This window comes from Thamnophis elegans, chromosome 2 (assembly GCF_009769535.1).
Source record: "Thamnophis elegans isolate rThaEle1 chromosome 2, rThaEle1.pri, whole genome shotgun sequence".
In the NCBI taxonomy this organism is placed as follows: Eukaryota; Metazoa; Chordata; class Lepidosauria; order Squamata; family Colubridae; genus Thamnophis; species Thamnophis elegans.
In genome coordinates this window covers 26,469,893-26,483,857 of record NC_045542.1, presented here as the reverse complement: position 1 = coordinate 26,483,857, position 13,965 = coordinate 26,469,893, and the positions used below count along the sequence as shown (strand labels likewise).

Here is a 13,965-nt window from a genome sequence, read left to right as displayed (position 1 = left end):
GAGTTGTTCCTGGATGCACGCCATCAAAGAGCTAATAGGCCTCAGGAACAATTACGCAATTACAGGAGGTGATTGCACTCAGCTGGTGGTCATTAGGCTCCTCTCCAGACTATAAAAAGCTACTTGTGCACACGCCCCTCTTTGCAGAAGTCAACACAGAATCGAATGTCGGAGAACTTTGTATGAGCTTGGCAGGCTGGATTGCTGCCAAGCCTTATCTGTGTTTATTGCTGCCCAAGCTTGTCTATGCTGGGTTGCTGCCAAGGACCTGTTTGTCTGTTAATTAAATGCCGTAATTTATCTCTGGCTTGGAGTGTGCTTTGGTGTGGAACGAGGGGGGTCAGAACACATATTATGCTTATTATAACCAATATTGACATTACACTATTTGAAACCTTATTTATAAGTTTCCTCCATGGAGAATCTGGAAGAGTTTGTCTAAAAAGGTTACCCAGTGTACAAAAAACAACTTAATATCACCAACATATGCATTCTTCCAACAGAGAACATAGCACATTCGCTTATCTGACGTATTTATTTCATGCTGCAGAATGATATATGTCTTCTGATAGATTTGCAAGAAGTAGCAGAAGCTTCTTAGAGTGTAAGTGGTTTATTATGGGGAGAAACTTGCTTCCTTCAGTTTCTTATGTGGTTTCAGTAAGTCATATATCTATTATATAATGCAAACTAATTTATTCTAGATCAGGGGTGTCAAACTCGATTTTATTGAGTTCTGTTTGACCTTGGGGGGGGGGCTAGTGGGCGTGTCTAGGGTTGGCCAGCTCAATATCACTCATATTGGGGGCACCTATGGTGGCCCGAGCACTCTACCAGGAAAAATGGAGCTCGGGAGGGCCACATGGAGCCCTCCCGAGCTCTGTTTTTGCTAGCAAAGGCTTGCAGAAGATTGCAGGGTTGCAGGAGGCCATTGCAGCTGAAAACGGAGCTTGGGCCATGCATGGCCCCCCCGAGCTCCGTTTTTGCTGGCAGAGGCACCGTGTGCCAATCTGCTGTTTCCAGAGCACCCTGTGGGCCAGATCTAAGCACCCTGTGGACCTTGAGTTTGACACCCCTGTTCTAGATAAACAACTGCACTAAATTTTTCTGATGAAAAACCAGCAACTTCGGTCTTCGAAAAGCCACTTTGGTGTTGTGTTAAGACACCAGTTTGTGAGTTCTAGTCATGCCTTAGATATAAATCCAATTTTGTGATCATGTTGTGCCAGTCACCCTTTCTCAGCCCTAGGAAATGGGCACTGGCAAATCTCTTCTCAAATCTTTCCACAAAAAAAGGGCAGGGATGCCTCCAGGCAGTTGCCAGTTGCCATGGACTTGAAATAAAATATAAAAAGAAAAGTTTAATGTGCAAGAATTGGGTTGACCTTTGTTCAGATCTTCCCAAAACAAATTCCCTTGAAGATCATAGGTGTCCAAATCACCCATTTGCAGTATCACGATTCTGGCTTGCTACAATGATGCTGAGACTAATTTTAAATGAATTGCCTCACAATCACGTTTTTATTGGATATGCACACCGAAAAGTAAAGCCATATTTCAAAGTACAGGTTTTAAGCATAAAAAACAACACAGAAAATTATCTAGTTTACACAAACCTTGAAAAATGTAGAAATCTGACTTGGATGAAAGGAGGAAAATAACAAGCCTCTCCTCTATGCAGTTTGACTCATTTGAAAAGCAGAGTGCTGCCTACATACAAAGAAATGGCATGTCGTACAAAATTTGAACATGGAGCAAAGAACACATGGAGTGGTCCAGGGAGGACAGGGTCCACATGTTTCATTTTTAAAGGTACAAGGAATTGGACCTTTAGCTTATGTAACTTGTCGGAGGACAGGAAACAAATTTCATGCTAGAACAGCTGCCATTTCCAAGGTCTACAATATTGCTGCCACCGCCTCCTCCTCCTCCAAAGCAACTACCTCCACCTAGGCTGTGGCCACATCCATAGCCAAGACCGCTGCCAGCAGCAGATCCTCCTAAAACACGTGAAGTGGTAACAGCTGCGAAAAGAAGAGACAGAGAAGACTCTGAGCATTTTCTGTTCTTAGAAAGGCAGCTACCTTGTAGAAATAATATGAAAGGTCATCACTATGGACTCTGTCAAGTCCATCCTTCCTAAAATGGGACCTTCAAATATTTCCCCAAAATGAAATGATTTTGAAACCTATTTATTTTATTTTTCAATGGTTCCGAAGATCAAATGAAAGAATATGATGATCTCACTTGAGATCAAATGCAGGAATTCCAAGCTCATATGAGATCTGAGGATGAAATTACTAATACATTGCGAGATTTGGTGGTGATCAGAGTTCCTGCAAATTTGCTTCTTGCTTTGTGAGGCCTGAAAAATTTGTCCTATCTACAGGGTGTTTAAAATGTAGATAGATGCAGACTTTCAGCCCACTATATTGGTGCTATATTGGCATAACACACCAAGAACTTTGCTGTGTTGCTGCTAGTGTAATTGTTGCAGTTGTAATAGCAAAACCAATTGCAGAGGAAGAGGCAGGACAGGAGGGCTGAGGGACAGCACAAAGTACAGTTCTCTCTATCTAAATAGAGGCAATGAGCCTCTTAATCACCAGTGTGCAGCAAAAGTTTTATAATGTGAATATTCTTCAGCATACTTACAGATGTTCACTGCATCTGTGGAATCGTTTGCCAATCTGTAGGAAACAAAACAGAAGGCAAGCATAGGTAAGAATTCATAAGAATGCCAAAAAGGCATTAAGAGTTGTTAACTTAATTTTGCAAAGCTTCTTCTCTGGTAACACCGTATTGCAAACTAAGGCATGTAAAACCTTTGCTAGACCTATTCTCGAATACAACTCATCTGTCTGGAACCCACATCAGACATTATCAGACATTAATCAGATTAATGTCTGACATTATCAGACATTAATAAAATTGAAGAAGTCCAAAGATATTTCATGAGAAGATCCTCTACTCCTCTGCTCACAACAGAATACTTTACACCACCAGGCTTGAAATTTTGGGTTTAGACAATTTAGAACTACGTCACCTTCGGTCTGACCTGACCATAATACACAAAATTATCTGCTACAATGTCCTACCTGTCAATGATTACTTCAGCTTCAACCACATGAGCACATAATAGATACAAATTTAAGGTAAACTGCTCCAAACTCGATTGCAGAAAATACAACTTCAGAAACAGAGTGGTCAATGCCTGGAATGCACTGCCTGACTCTGTGGTTTCATCCCCAAACCCCCACAACTTTAACTGTCTACTGTTGACCTCACCCCATTCCTAAGAGGTCTGTAAGGGGCATGCATAAGTGCACCAATGTGCCTACTGTCCCTATCCTATTGTTCCCACTTATTCATATCCATTCCTGTGTTCATAATCATGTTTATACTTATATCTGTTACCTTATACATACTTGACAAAATAAATGAATAAAATAAAATAATTCAAATGTATTCTGAGCATATATAATTAACTGAAAGAAAACCAATGTTGTATGACTATTGTTGCAAAGTCATCAAGTCCTTAAGGACACTGAAGAATGAACTTAAAGGGAAAGAACTGAACCCACACAACTAGATGCTAATAGGAATGGAATTGAGGGAGGGGAGATTGTGGACTGAACCCAAGGCTTACATGTTATTTTGTTATTCAAGTAATAATAATAAAAAAGTACTAAAAGTAGACTTTTAGTACAAAGGTTTGTACAGATCTGTGAAGATTCTACTTAGATGGACTATCACTGACCGATATTCTTCTCCTTCCAGGAGCGTCCTGTAGGTAGCAATCTCAATATCCAGGGTGATCTTCACAGTTAGTAGCTCTTGGTATTCCTTGAGTTGCCTGGCCATCTCTTGCTTGGCTTTCTGAAGGGCATCCTCCAGTTCAGCCAATTTCTGCCTTGCGTCTTTGAGTGCCAGTTCACCTCGGTCTTCTGCTTCAGCAATCTTTGCCTTTAGGTTAGCAAACTTAAGGGAGGGAGAAAAGAGAAATTAGCATAGAAGATCATCTCTTCAGAACAGAGTAAAATATCTTAAGTTATGTTATCCCATAAGCAGATATAGTAAACCTATATTGGCCCAAGACCCATCCTTGGGCTTTTGTAGGATCTCCAAGGACGCTCCAAAATGTCGAGAGATTCCTGCTCCAGACATTGCAAGCATGTATGGTACTAATAAAATAATATGACTGTGCAAAGTATTCCAACTTTGGAAGAGCCCTTTTGAGTATAGAATCATACAATGATAGGGCTGGAAGGGACCTTGGAAGTCTTCTAGTCGAATCTCCTGCCCATGTCAGGAATCCTTATACCATCCTGGACAAATGGTTGTCCGATCTTTTCTTGAAAACCTCCAGTGATCAAGCACCCACAAATACTTCCGGGAAGGAAGTACATAAGCTTGCAATGAAATGGGACATTTCCAGCATCCTGTAAGCAGCAATTGGTCTGTTGCATTGTAACAAGGGATAGGATTTCCTTTTCCCCAACCTTAGTGCACTAATAGGATTAACCATGTTGCGGTTGCTTTTTGCTTAGGCAGGATGGAGTGTGGTACAAATGGAAAGTTGGAAGAAAAAAAGACATCCAGGGAGAAGATGGATACTTGCCTTTGTATGCTGGCCAGGTGAGTTTAGTCATTTACAATACCAATTAAGTGACAATTATGTCAGGGTTCCAAATAACAGCCCTAATGATTAATAATTTTAACAATTAATAATTATTAATGAATGAATTAGACTTCTAGCTATTTATAAAAGAATAATTGCTTTTGTGAAAGTTATGAGAATGGACATCATAGTAAAGTAGTAATTGTCCGTGAGCACTTCCTCTGTATTTCATGCACAAATATTGCTAATTTTGAAGTTAAATATATGCAAAAATGTAGCACTATATTAAGATAAAAAAAGAAAGCATTTCAACCTGGGAATAATTGATTAGGGAAGTAATATGATGACATATTATGATGTTCTTTCAAGCCAGAAATGTGGCTGAGCAGAATCACTGTATGATCACAACTCTGGGAGAAGGCAGTAACCTACCTGCTTTTTCACACCTTCGATTTCAGCCTTCAGTCTCTGGACATGTCGGGTAAGTTCTGAAATCTCATGCTTGGCGTTACGAAGATCATCAGTGTGCCTTCCAGCAGTATCTTGGAGTTCCTCGTACTAAAAAAAGGTGGAAGGCAGCTACTGTAGTTTATTAAATTGAGTGAGTCAGATTGATTCATTTGTGAGAGTGTGTATATCTCTTTGTCTATTGACCTCCCGCTATCTGGTGCCTCAGAGTATTTTGCATCGCAAATCTTACATTTATTTATTTGTTTATTTATAGTTCATAAGTCTAAACTACCCATCTCCCTCAAATATGGGCTCTGGTGGTGTACAATATAATATAACCAATAAATACAACATTAATTAACACTAAATTTAAAAACTAAATTAGGGTCAAACATTTTAAAATTATAGAACAACTAGATGTGCTTTGAGATGAAACTATGTGATTGGGCTATGCAGGAGAAATTCAATAGCAGCAATAGCAGTAGACTTATATACCGCTTCATAGGCCTTTCAGGCTTCTCTAAGCGGTTTACAGAGAGTCAGCATATTGCCCCCAACAATCTGGGTCCTCATTTTACCCACCTCGGAAGGATGGAAGGCTGAGTCAACCCTGAGCCGGTGAGATTTGAACCGCTGAACTGCTGATCTAGCAGTAGCCTGCAGTGCTGCATTTAACCACTGCGCCACCTTGGCTCTTTCAGTTCACAATCCGTTGGCTCAGTGGTGATCGATGATTGAAACACATAAGGGAATATTGTTCCTGCTGCCTTGAGTCTGGAAGCATTTCCATAGGTGGAAGGTGTAGACATTTTGGTGAGGTTTAGTACATTTAGTACTGTAAGGCCACAGACTGCTCCTGAGGGAAGGAGTGCCAGTTTGATCTGAGATAATGGAATGTGAGGTAACTGGCAGTTGGAACAGAGTTCTTTTCAGGTGGGAATAGAATGTCTGCCTCCTTAGCAGCAGAGCATATGTATCGTTTTGGCGAGGTCTCACTCGCCATATTCAGACTGGTGTTTTCGGCTTAAAGAGTGGTCGGAGCTGCTGTCTTTCTATAAATCTTGGTGGGGGTGTGTGGAATGCTGGTTTTGTTTCAATAAGTGGATTGATTGGCTGTGTGGTTGTATCATGATTGGTAGATTGGTGCTGATTAGTGCTGGCTGTGTGTCCGTTGTTGTTTTGTGTTGTAACGGCCTGGGTGGTGGATGGGGCTCGTTTATTGACTAGGGCTGGTTTCCAGGCGGGAGGTATCGTCACGTTTATTCATGTTGTGGGGGTGTTTCTCTATTTCTCTACACACACACACACACACACACACACACACACACACACACACACACAAATTGAAATATAAATACTGTATAAGAAATACTAATGATCTGATGGTCATTTTGAAAAATCCTTTCTTAGCAAGCACTTAGAAGCCAAGAGGAACATACGTGCCAAATTTCAAGTTTGTAGGCTTTATGATTCTGGAGATTTCATGATGATGTATGAGTGGTATTTCGCTTTTAAATATATATAGATGACAATTAACCATCAAAGGGCAAAAAATCCTAAAATGGTATTAAAGTTGGATTATTACATTTCCCAAACTGGGAATTCTAGCTGAGAAGTAGGAAGATTGTACCTGAAGACACCTGGCTGGGAAAGCTGCAGTATACACATCTATCACAATCTCCTTTGGAGAAAGTATCTTTCTAAAAGTGCAACTGGAGCAAATTCAAAAGGAAATAGGGAGGAATTAGATTTTCAACCCTTGTACTCTACGAGAGGCCAAAGTGGCATGCAGTTTCTCTGACTGCTAATAGATTTACAAGAAGTGGTTGGTGGGACAATGAGAAAGAAGAAGAGGCAACGTCCCTCCAACTGGCTTGGCTTTGCTAATTCCAATTTTGGAAGAAAACATTCCCTACAGCTTATTCACTGTAAGGCAGCAACAGTTCACCACCCAACTTTCTGGCTGATTATTTACCTTGCTTTGGTACCAAGCTTCAGCCTCCGCCCTGCTTTTCTTTGCAATGTCTTCATACTGGGCTTTGACTTCAGCAATGATGCTGTCGAGGTCCAGATAGCGATTGTTGTCCATGGACAAAATCACAGAAGTGTCAGAGATTGTCCTCTGTAGCTCTTCCAGTTCCTGTACGTGTGATAGAAATAGTTCACTCAGAAAATATACACAAAAAGATTAGGCCTTGGCAAGTACCTAATTCAAAATTTAGAGTTTAAATTTCTTGTTTATTGAGAGGTGAGGGAGGGACAACTTCTCACTGTGAAACTATTTCTGGAAAGTAAATGAATACAGTAGCTATCTCTTTGGCAGGACGTATTATTGCATAATAGAGCACAGTTCAAAGAAAATACTATTGAGGCTTACCATTTCATGCAGGACTCTGAGGAAATCAATCTCCTCAACTAAAGATTGTAATTTAGTTTCTAGTTCTGGTTTGATCATGTAGGCAACATCCACTTCCTAAAAAGAAAACACTGGATTTAAGGGCAAGAAGTTGAAGAACTACAGAGTTATTAATCCATTATTATTTCCTGCGTATTATTCAATATTAAAATATGTATAGCTATATGTACAGTATGTATGTATGTATGCAAATGTACTTGTTTCTGGGATAGTCCCACTTCCTTAAAAGGAAACACTGAATTTAATGATGAAAAGTTAAAGGACTGTTTATTAATGGATTATTATTTCCTGATTATTATTTGGCATTAAAATAGCAATAGCAATAGCAATAGCAGTAGACTTATATACCGCTTCATAGGCCTTTCAGGCCTCTCTAAGCGGTTTACAGAGAGTCAGCATATTGCCCCCAACAATCTGGGTCCTCATTTTACCCACCTGGGAAGGATGGAAGGCTGAGTCAACCCTGAGCCGGTGAGATTTGGACCGCTGACCTGCTGATCTAGCAGTAGCCTGCAGTGCTGCATTTAACCACTGCGCCACCTTGGCTCTTAAAATACAAACACACATACATATATACTAATTGTACTTGTTTCTGGAATAGTCCCACCTTTTAACATCACAGCAAGGGCTGCCTTTCTGCAAAGTAGCTACCCTGCCAACAGACTCTCACCTTCTTGAGGATTACAAAGTCATTCTCTGCTTCTGTACGCTTATTGATCTCATCTTCATACCTATTTGGGGAGGAGAAAAAAAATAACACCTACTTAAAGAAATCTAGTAAAGCTGCTGCCATTCTTAAACATTTTTAAAAGGGTCCTGACAATATCCCAAAGATGATTCTCAGATGTGGCTGGTTAATTATCACAAAACAGTCTGAGAAAATTTGCTTTGTTACTCAACTGTAGACTTACAAGGCCTGAAGGACAGACAGATAGAAAGATGGACAAAGTTTTGAGCATTTCTACACAATTTCATTCCCTGACAACAGCAGTTGAGGATGGCTTAGGTCCGTCATACCTGGACTGGACGAAGCTGAACAATCATGCTTCGACAGCAAAGAGTTAGCAATCCTGTATTCTCTTTGCAATCTGATGGTTATCTGAATTTGTGCAACCCGGGAATATTAACTATACTGAGACCCCAGGGAGTTGAAATCCAAGTACATGAAGAACACCTGATGGCCAAGAACCAATCTGTGGTTCTTTTATTCCCTCACACCTAGCTGGTAAACCACTTTAGCACTTTTGTTTTTAACAGAACCTATTGTGAGATCCTTAGATGCAATATCAGCAAAAGTGTAAATGAGCGAGCAAAAATTTAAGAGCCACTTTGGGGTAGTAGTTAAAGCACCAGACTCGTAACTGAGAGAGTGTGACTTTTAAGTCCCATCTTAGGTACAAACACAGCTCAGTGACTTTGGGCCAGTTACTCTCAGCTCTAGGAAGCAGGAAATGGCAAACCACTTGTGGAAAACCTTGCCAAGAAAACCACAGGGGCCATCGCAGGCCATCGCCTGGCATTAAAAAAAAAAGCCTGACTTGCTGGAATACACATGCATAAAAGAGGGAGTAAGATGAACCTTGGACCAAGCTGAAGTTAAAGGTTTAAAAGTCTTACTTGCTCTTGTAGTCCTCCACAAGGTTTTGGGTGTTATGTAGCTCTCCATCCAGCCTTACTTTATCCTTCTCCAGATCATTCAGCTGTGTCCTAAGATTGTTGATATAAGCGTCAAAAAGTGGCTCAATGTTACTCTTCACAGTTTTCTGGTCATGTTCCTGCAGCAGAGCCCATTTTGTTTCCAGCACTTTATTCTCTTGCTCAAGGAAACGCACCTGGAGGCAGAAAGTCACGGATTTGGGGGTTGGAGGATTAAAGAGGCAAATCCTTTTGTAATTCCTGGCATAGTTCTCAAATTGTTTTGATGTATTTTTGAGCAGACAAAACGCCTACTTTTTTCTTGCTTTAATTTCCTTCCTTCCTTCCTTCCTTCCTTCCTTCCTTCCTTCCTTCCTTCCTTCCTTCCCTTCCCTTCCCTTCCTTCCTTCCTTCCTTCCTTCCCCAATAGTTAGCCTTCCTGTATCTAGTGCTCCCTAGCTATGTGTTCACTGCATAACCTTGGGTCAGTCTCTGTCTCCCAGTCCAACTCATCTCACAAGGTTTTCTTGAGAAAATAGAAGGAGAAAGATGTGTAGGATATGTTCGCTGTCTTGAGTTATTTGAGTTATAAAAATAATAAAGACGGTATACAAATAAGTAAATATTCCTCTAGACTAGTTTGTGTATGGGAGTGTAGCTACCAGTGCAATTCTGTACCTCACCAATGCTGCAATACTCCTCTCAAAAACTACCCCATTATTGCATAAATATTTCTAATAAACACTCTGAAAGGAGGCAAATTGCAATTGTAGATAAATGAGTCAATGCATGAATGAGTGAATGAACTCTAAGCCTACTCAGGCATCATCTTGCACACTCTTTGAGTGTGACATTTGCCTCTACCATATCTCACATTACTCATCATGACTTAATTCTTTCTTCAACTCTGCAAAAGGGTTTTTTTTTCTGAGCAAGAACTACATCATATTTGCATGTTTTATATTTCTAGGCTAAAGGATCACAGTCATGTGTTTCAAAGCAGTTTGATTCATGGTTACTAGTCAAGAAAAAAAGATTATGTGGCTCCAAATTCCACCTCAGAGTTGTGCCTTCTCAATGGCCACCCCAACCTTTTGGAACAGGCTCCCAACTGAGATCTGAGGGATCCCTACCAGAGGTGGTATTCAGCAGGTTCTGACCAGTTCTGGAGAACCGGTAGTGGAAATTTTGACTAGTTCGGAGAATCGGTAAATATACCACCTCTGACTGGCCTTGTCCCCATCTATTCTCTGCCTCCTGAGGTCCAGCTGATTGGGAGGGAATGAAGATTTTACCGTATCCTTCCCCTGCCACGCCCACCATGCCCCACCACGCCCACCAAGCCAAACGCACAAAACAGGTAGTAAAATTTTTTGAATCCCACCACTGATCCCTACCCATTTTGACCTTCTGGAAGGTCATGAAGACCTGGCTCTTTCCCCACACATTGGACTGGGATGGGTGTGTGTGGAGCAGTGAGGATGATTGTCTGGCACTGGGGGAAGAGTACTTTTTCTTTTCACTGTTAGAGATAGGTGGCCAAATGAGCCCAATAAATAAATAAACAAATAAATTTTGTCTGATTAGACCTCATTTCCCCATTATTAATGTATAGTGAAAACCTCTATTGACCTACTGAGATTTGTGTCCAAGAAAATATAATCTTATCTTTAGAAATGTTTCCAGTCTCTCTTTCTGCAACAGGCAAAGAAATCCCTATAAGCATAACTCCAATTAGGTTGCTACTGCAAGTGCAGCAGAAAGACTAGGGGAAAAATGTGCAGCTCTGTAATCTCATCTGGCTGGTGCCAGCCAGTGATAAATCAGTTAAAATTGAAAGAGGAGCTGGAGGAAGGCTCTTGAGTTCTTTCCCCAAATCATGGCAACCTGAAATAATAAAAGAAAGCATTTAATTATTCTCACCTTATCTATGAAGGAGGCAAACTTGTTGTTGAGTGTCTTGATCTGCTCTCTTTCTTCTTTGCGGACCTTCTCTATGTTGGGGTCAATCTCCAGTTTCAGAGGCGCCAACAGGTGCGAATTGATAGTTACTTTTTGGATTCCACCTGGTGGACAAACTGGGAAGCCAGCGTCCGCTCTTCCTCCGCCAAAACCAGCTCCACCTAGCCCATAGCCTCCACCAATACCACCACCAACAGCATAGCCATTATAAACTCCACCACCATACCCATAGCCTCCACCGAAGCCACTGCCATAACTGCCTCCAACCGCGATTCTCCTGGGTCCACCAAGATTGTAAAGGCTTCGGCTGCCAAAACTAGCCCCACCGGCTTGGCCCCAGCCAGCACTTCCAGCACCATAGCTTCCACCTCTGCCCACACTTTGTGAGCTCCAGTTGTTGCGACCCAAGTTAGGTAAAATGGCAGATGAGTTGCTGAAGCCTCTTCTCTGAATTCTGACGTTGGCTCGGTGAGACATTGTAGTTCGTGATGAGCTGAAGAACAAAGATGCAGAAAGAAGTACAGGGAGAAAGAGGAGACACAGTCTGTGAAGCAGAGGCAGATGTAGTTGTGAGCTCTAGGTTTTAAGGTTTCTTCTCTTATATAGATTGTCAAGGAAGTGGGATTGGTTGTGATTGCAGTGGATCATCTTTCTGAATAATATTGCTGGGTGTGCCTTAAGGCATTTTGAATTTTGACATCAGTCTGTCCTGCCATACACACCTCAAGTAAAGGCTAAATGGAAGTGCAATCAGCTAAGACATGCTTGTTTGTCATTTGGGAATAATGAATACTTCCTTCAAGTTAAGCACTAAATGATGGAAATGAGCCAGAGAAATGTATCCAAGGAGGAACCACAACAAGAAGAAAAAAACCTAGTGGGAAATCTTGTTCTATATAAGTTGCTCTAGCTTGTGAGGAAGATGATCGGAGGGTAAACTTGGATTTGCAACTCCTGCTTGAAGACCATGTGGCCAATAGGGCCTATCTTCATCCTGTGTACTAATTGCACCCATTGTTCAATTGCGAGGCCCTTTAGACAATCATGCTGTAATCACTACACATTGGATTCTTGCAATCTCCTCTATATGTCCTTGAAGACCATTTGGAAGTAAAAGCTGGCCCAAAATTAAGTGGTATAGGCATTGTTGGGCATGCTCTTATAACTCCATTAGAGGTGGGTTCCTACTGGTTCAGGCCTGGCTCTCCGAATCGGTAGGACCAGCAGGCTGGCCATGCCCCTGAACCAGTTCCCTGTCGCTGCTCACGGCCATCGGATGGCAAGCTGACCAGAGCTGGGAAGCAGCTGGCTGGCAAAGAAGCCTCCCAGCTGCCTCTTTGAGTGCTGGAGGATCGGAGGCTTCTTTTCCACTGCAGGGTGCCGAAAAGTCCTCCAGCTGGTGAGAAGAAATCTGTGCATGAGTGAAGATGATTGCAGCGACCGGAAGTCTTTTTGGCACCCTGCAGCAGTGTCTGAGTGGAAAAGAAGTCTCTCGGCTTCCAAGTTCAGCATCAGACTTGGTCCCTTTTCTCTGTGCCCGAGAAAGATCAAAAGGTATGGAAGAGCTTTTAAGGACAAAGTCGGCATAGCCGCCTAGAGGTAAGAAAACAAACTACTGAGGGAAGGAGCCCCCATGAAGCTGCCACTATTGCAGGGCCCCCTCCCCACAGCTTGGAGCTCCAAGCGGAAGAGGTCTTCAGTTGTTGCGAAGAAGCGGCAGCTCTGGGTTTGCCATGCCCGCTTCGTTCTCTTTGAGAGCTGCTTTGCAAACAAGGCAGAGGCTCCACATGGATGGTGAGGGAAGGGTGCAGTGGAGGAGGAGGATGGTGGTCCCCCAAGCTGGCTCTCGGAGGAAGGAGGCAGGGATACCAACCTGGGGATCGCTTACCACTCGCTACTGCCTGCCTGCCCGCTCGCTCGCTCGCCGCTTTCCTGAGAAGGGCCTCAGGAGGCTTCACTGAGCCATCCCAGAGCTGTGGGAAGTCTCCCCTGCTGGGAAACCTGACCCGCTGCTCCCACGAGAGGCTCAGCCTGGGTCTACCAGGGCTTTTAGGCAGTGGTCCCTTCAAGCAGGGCCCAAACTGGCCATGGGGTGGGCAGGTGGGCCTCTGACCACCTCCCACCCCAGGGAACTGCTGCGTCCCATTGCAGGCATTGTAGGCACCTGTTGCAGACACTCAATTTCATACACTTTCTGCCTCTCCAGTAAGATCAGGTGGAGTTGGTTTGCTTCAGGTCCCTTCTATCAATCAATGCCACCAATGAAGACATAGAAAGCATGCCTTCTCTTTCACAGTGTCTGAACAGTATCATACCAGAAATTGTTATTGGTTTCCACCCAATTGAGGTTATGGAGGTCTTTAATAACATGGTTGTTTCCGCAGGCCTGGGTGTTTTGTTGGTGGGATATTATTAAGCAGTCACTCTCATTCCTTTTTATGAGCCATGGAGGCGCAGTGGTTAGATACTGCAGGCTACTTCTGCTGCCTTCCAGCTGCCTGTAATTTCGCAGTTCGAATCTCCCCAGACTCAAGGTTGATTCAGCCTTCCATCCTTCCGAGGTGGGTAAAATGAGGACCCAGATTGTTGTGGACAATATGCTGACTCTGTAAACTGCTTAGAGAGGGCTGAAAAGCACTGTAAAGTGGTTTATAAGACTGTGCTATTGCTATTATTGTTGTTTTTTAAGCTGCCCAGAGTGAATATGGAGCCCCTTAAATAACCCACTAAATTAATCCACACTCCAGAGACAGAGATCAATAAAATATTAATAATTTCAATAACATTCTGGCAACCTTAATAAGGTTGTCAAACATCCAGCACTTATGAGATCATTTTTAAAAACCCACTCCACATACTGGTGGTATTTTATCCCGTGCTG

General features: G+C 42.4%; 1 protein-coding gene across 2 annotated transcripts; it reads right to left on the bottom strand.

The window, feature by feature from the left end:
* Positions 1-1,544: 1,544 nt before the first annotated feature.
* Positions 1,545-11,561, bottom strand: LOC116504932 (keratin, type II cytoskeletal 5-like). 2 transcript variants are annotated; one of them, XM_032212181.1, is made up of 9 exons: positions 11,046-11,561; positions 9,105-9,319; positions 8,158-8,218; positions 7,449-7,544; positions 7,047-7,211; positions 5,054-5,179; positions 3,761-3,981; positions 2,656-2,690; positions 1,545-2,024 (listed from the first exon to the last, which is right to left on the bottom strand). In XM_032212181.1, the coding sequence occupies exons 1-9, from the start codon at positions 11,559-11,561 to the stop codon at positions 1,831-1,833; spliced, it is 1,629 nt and encodes a 542-aa protein (XP_032068072.1). In that variant the 3' UTR covers positions 1,545-1,830. The 2 variants fall into 2 exon arrangements, with proteins under 2 accessions (XP_032068072.1, XP_032068073.1); XM_032212182.1 differs by lacking the exon at positions 2,656-2,690 and having other exon boundaries at positions 1,545-2,067; positions 3,757-3,981.
* Positions 11,562-13,965: the final 2,404 nt, after the last annotated feature.

What these genes read in the sequence shown, in the direction of transcription:
- LOC116504932 (XM_032212182.1), bottom strand. Translation starts at nt 11,561, where the DNA reads ATGTCTCACCGAGCCAACGTCAGAATTCAGAGAAGAGGCTTCAGCAAC. An exon ending in TTGCCTCCTTCATAGATAAG is followed by an intron (nt 9,320 to 11,045) that starts GTGAGAATAATT and finishes TTCTGCCTCCAG; the next exon opens with GTGCGTTTCCTTGAGCAAGA. An exon ending in TCAGAGTCCTGCATGAAATG is followed by an intron (nt 7,212 to 7,448) that starts GTAAGCCTCAAT and finishes TCACACGTACAG; the next exon opens with GAACTGGAAGAGCTACAGAG.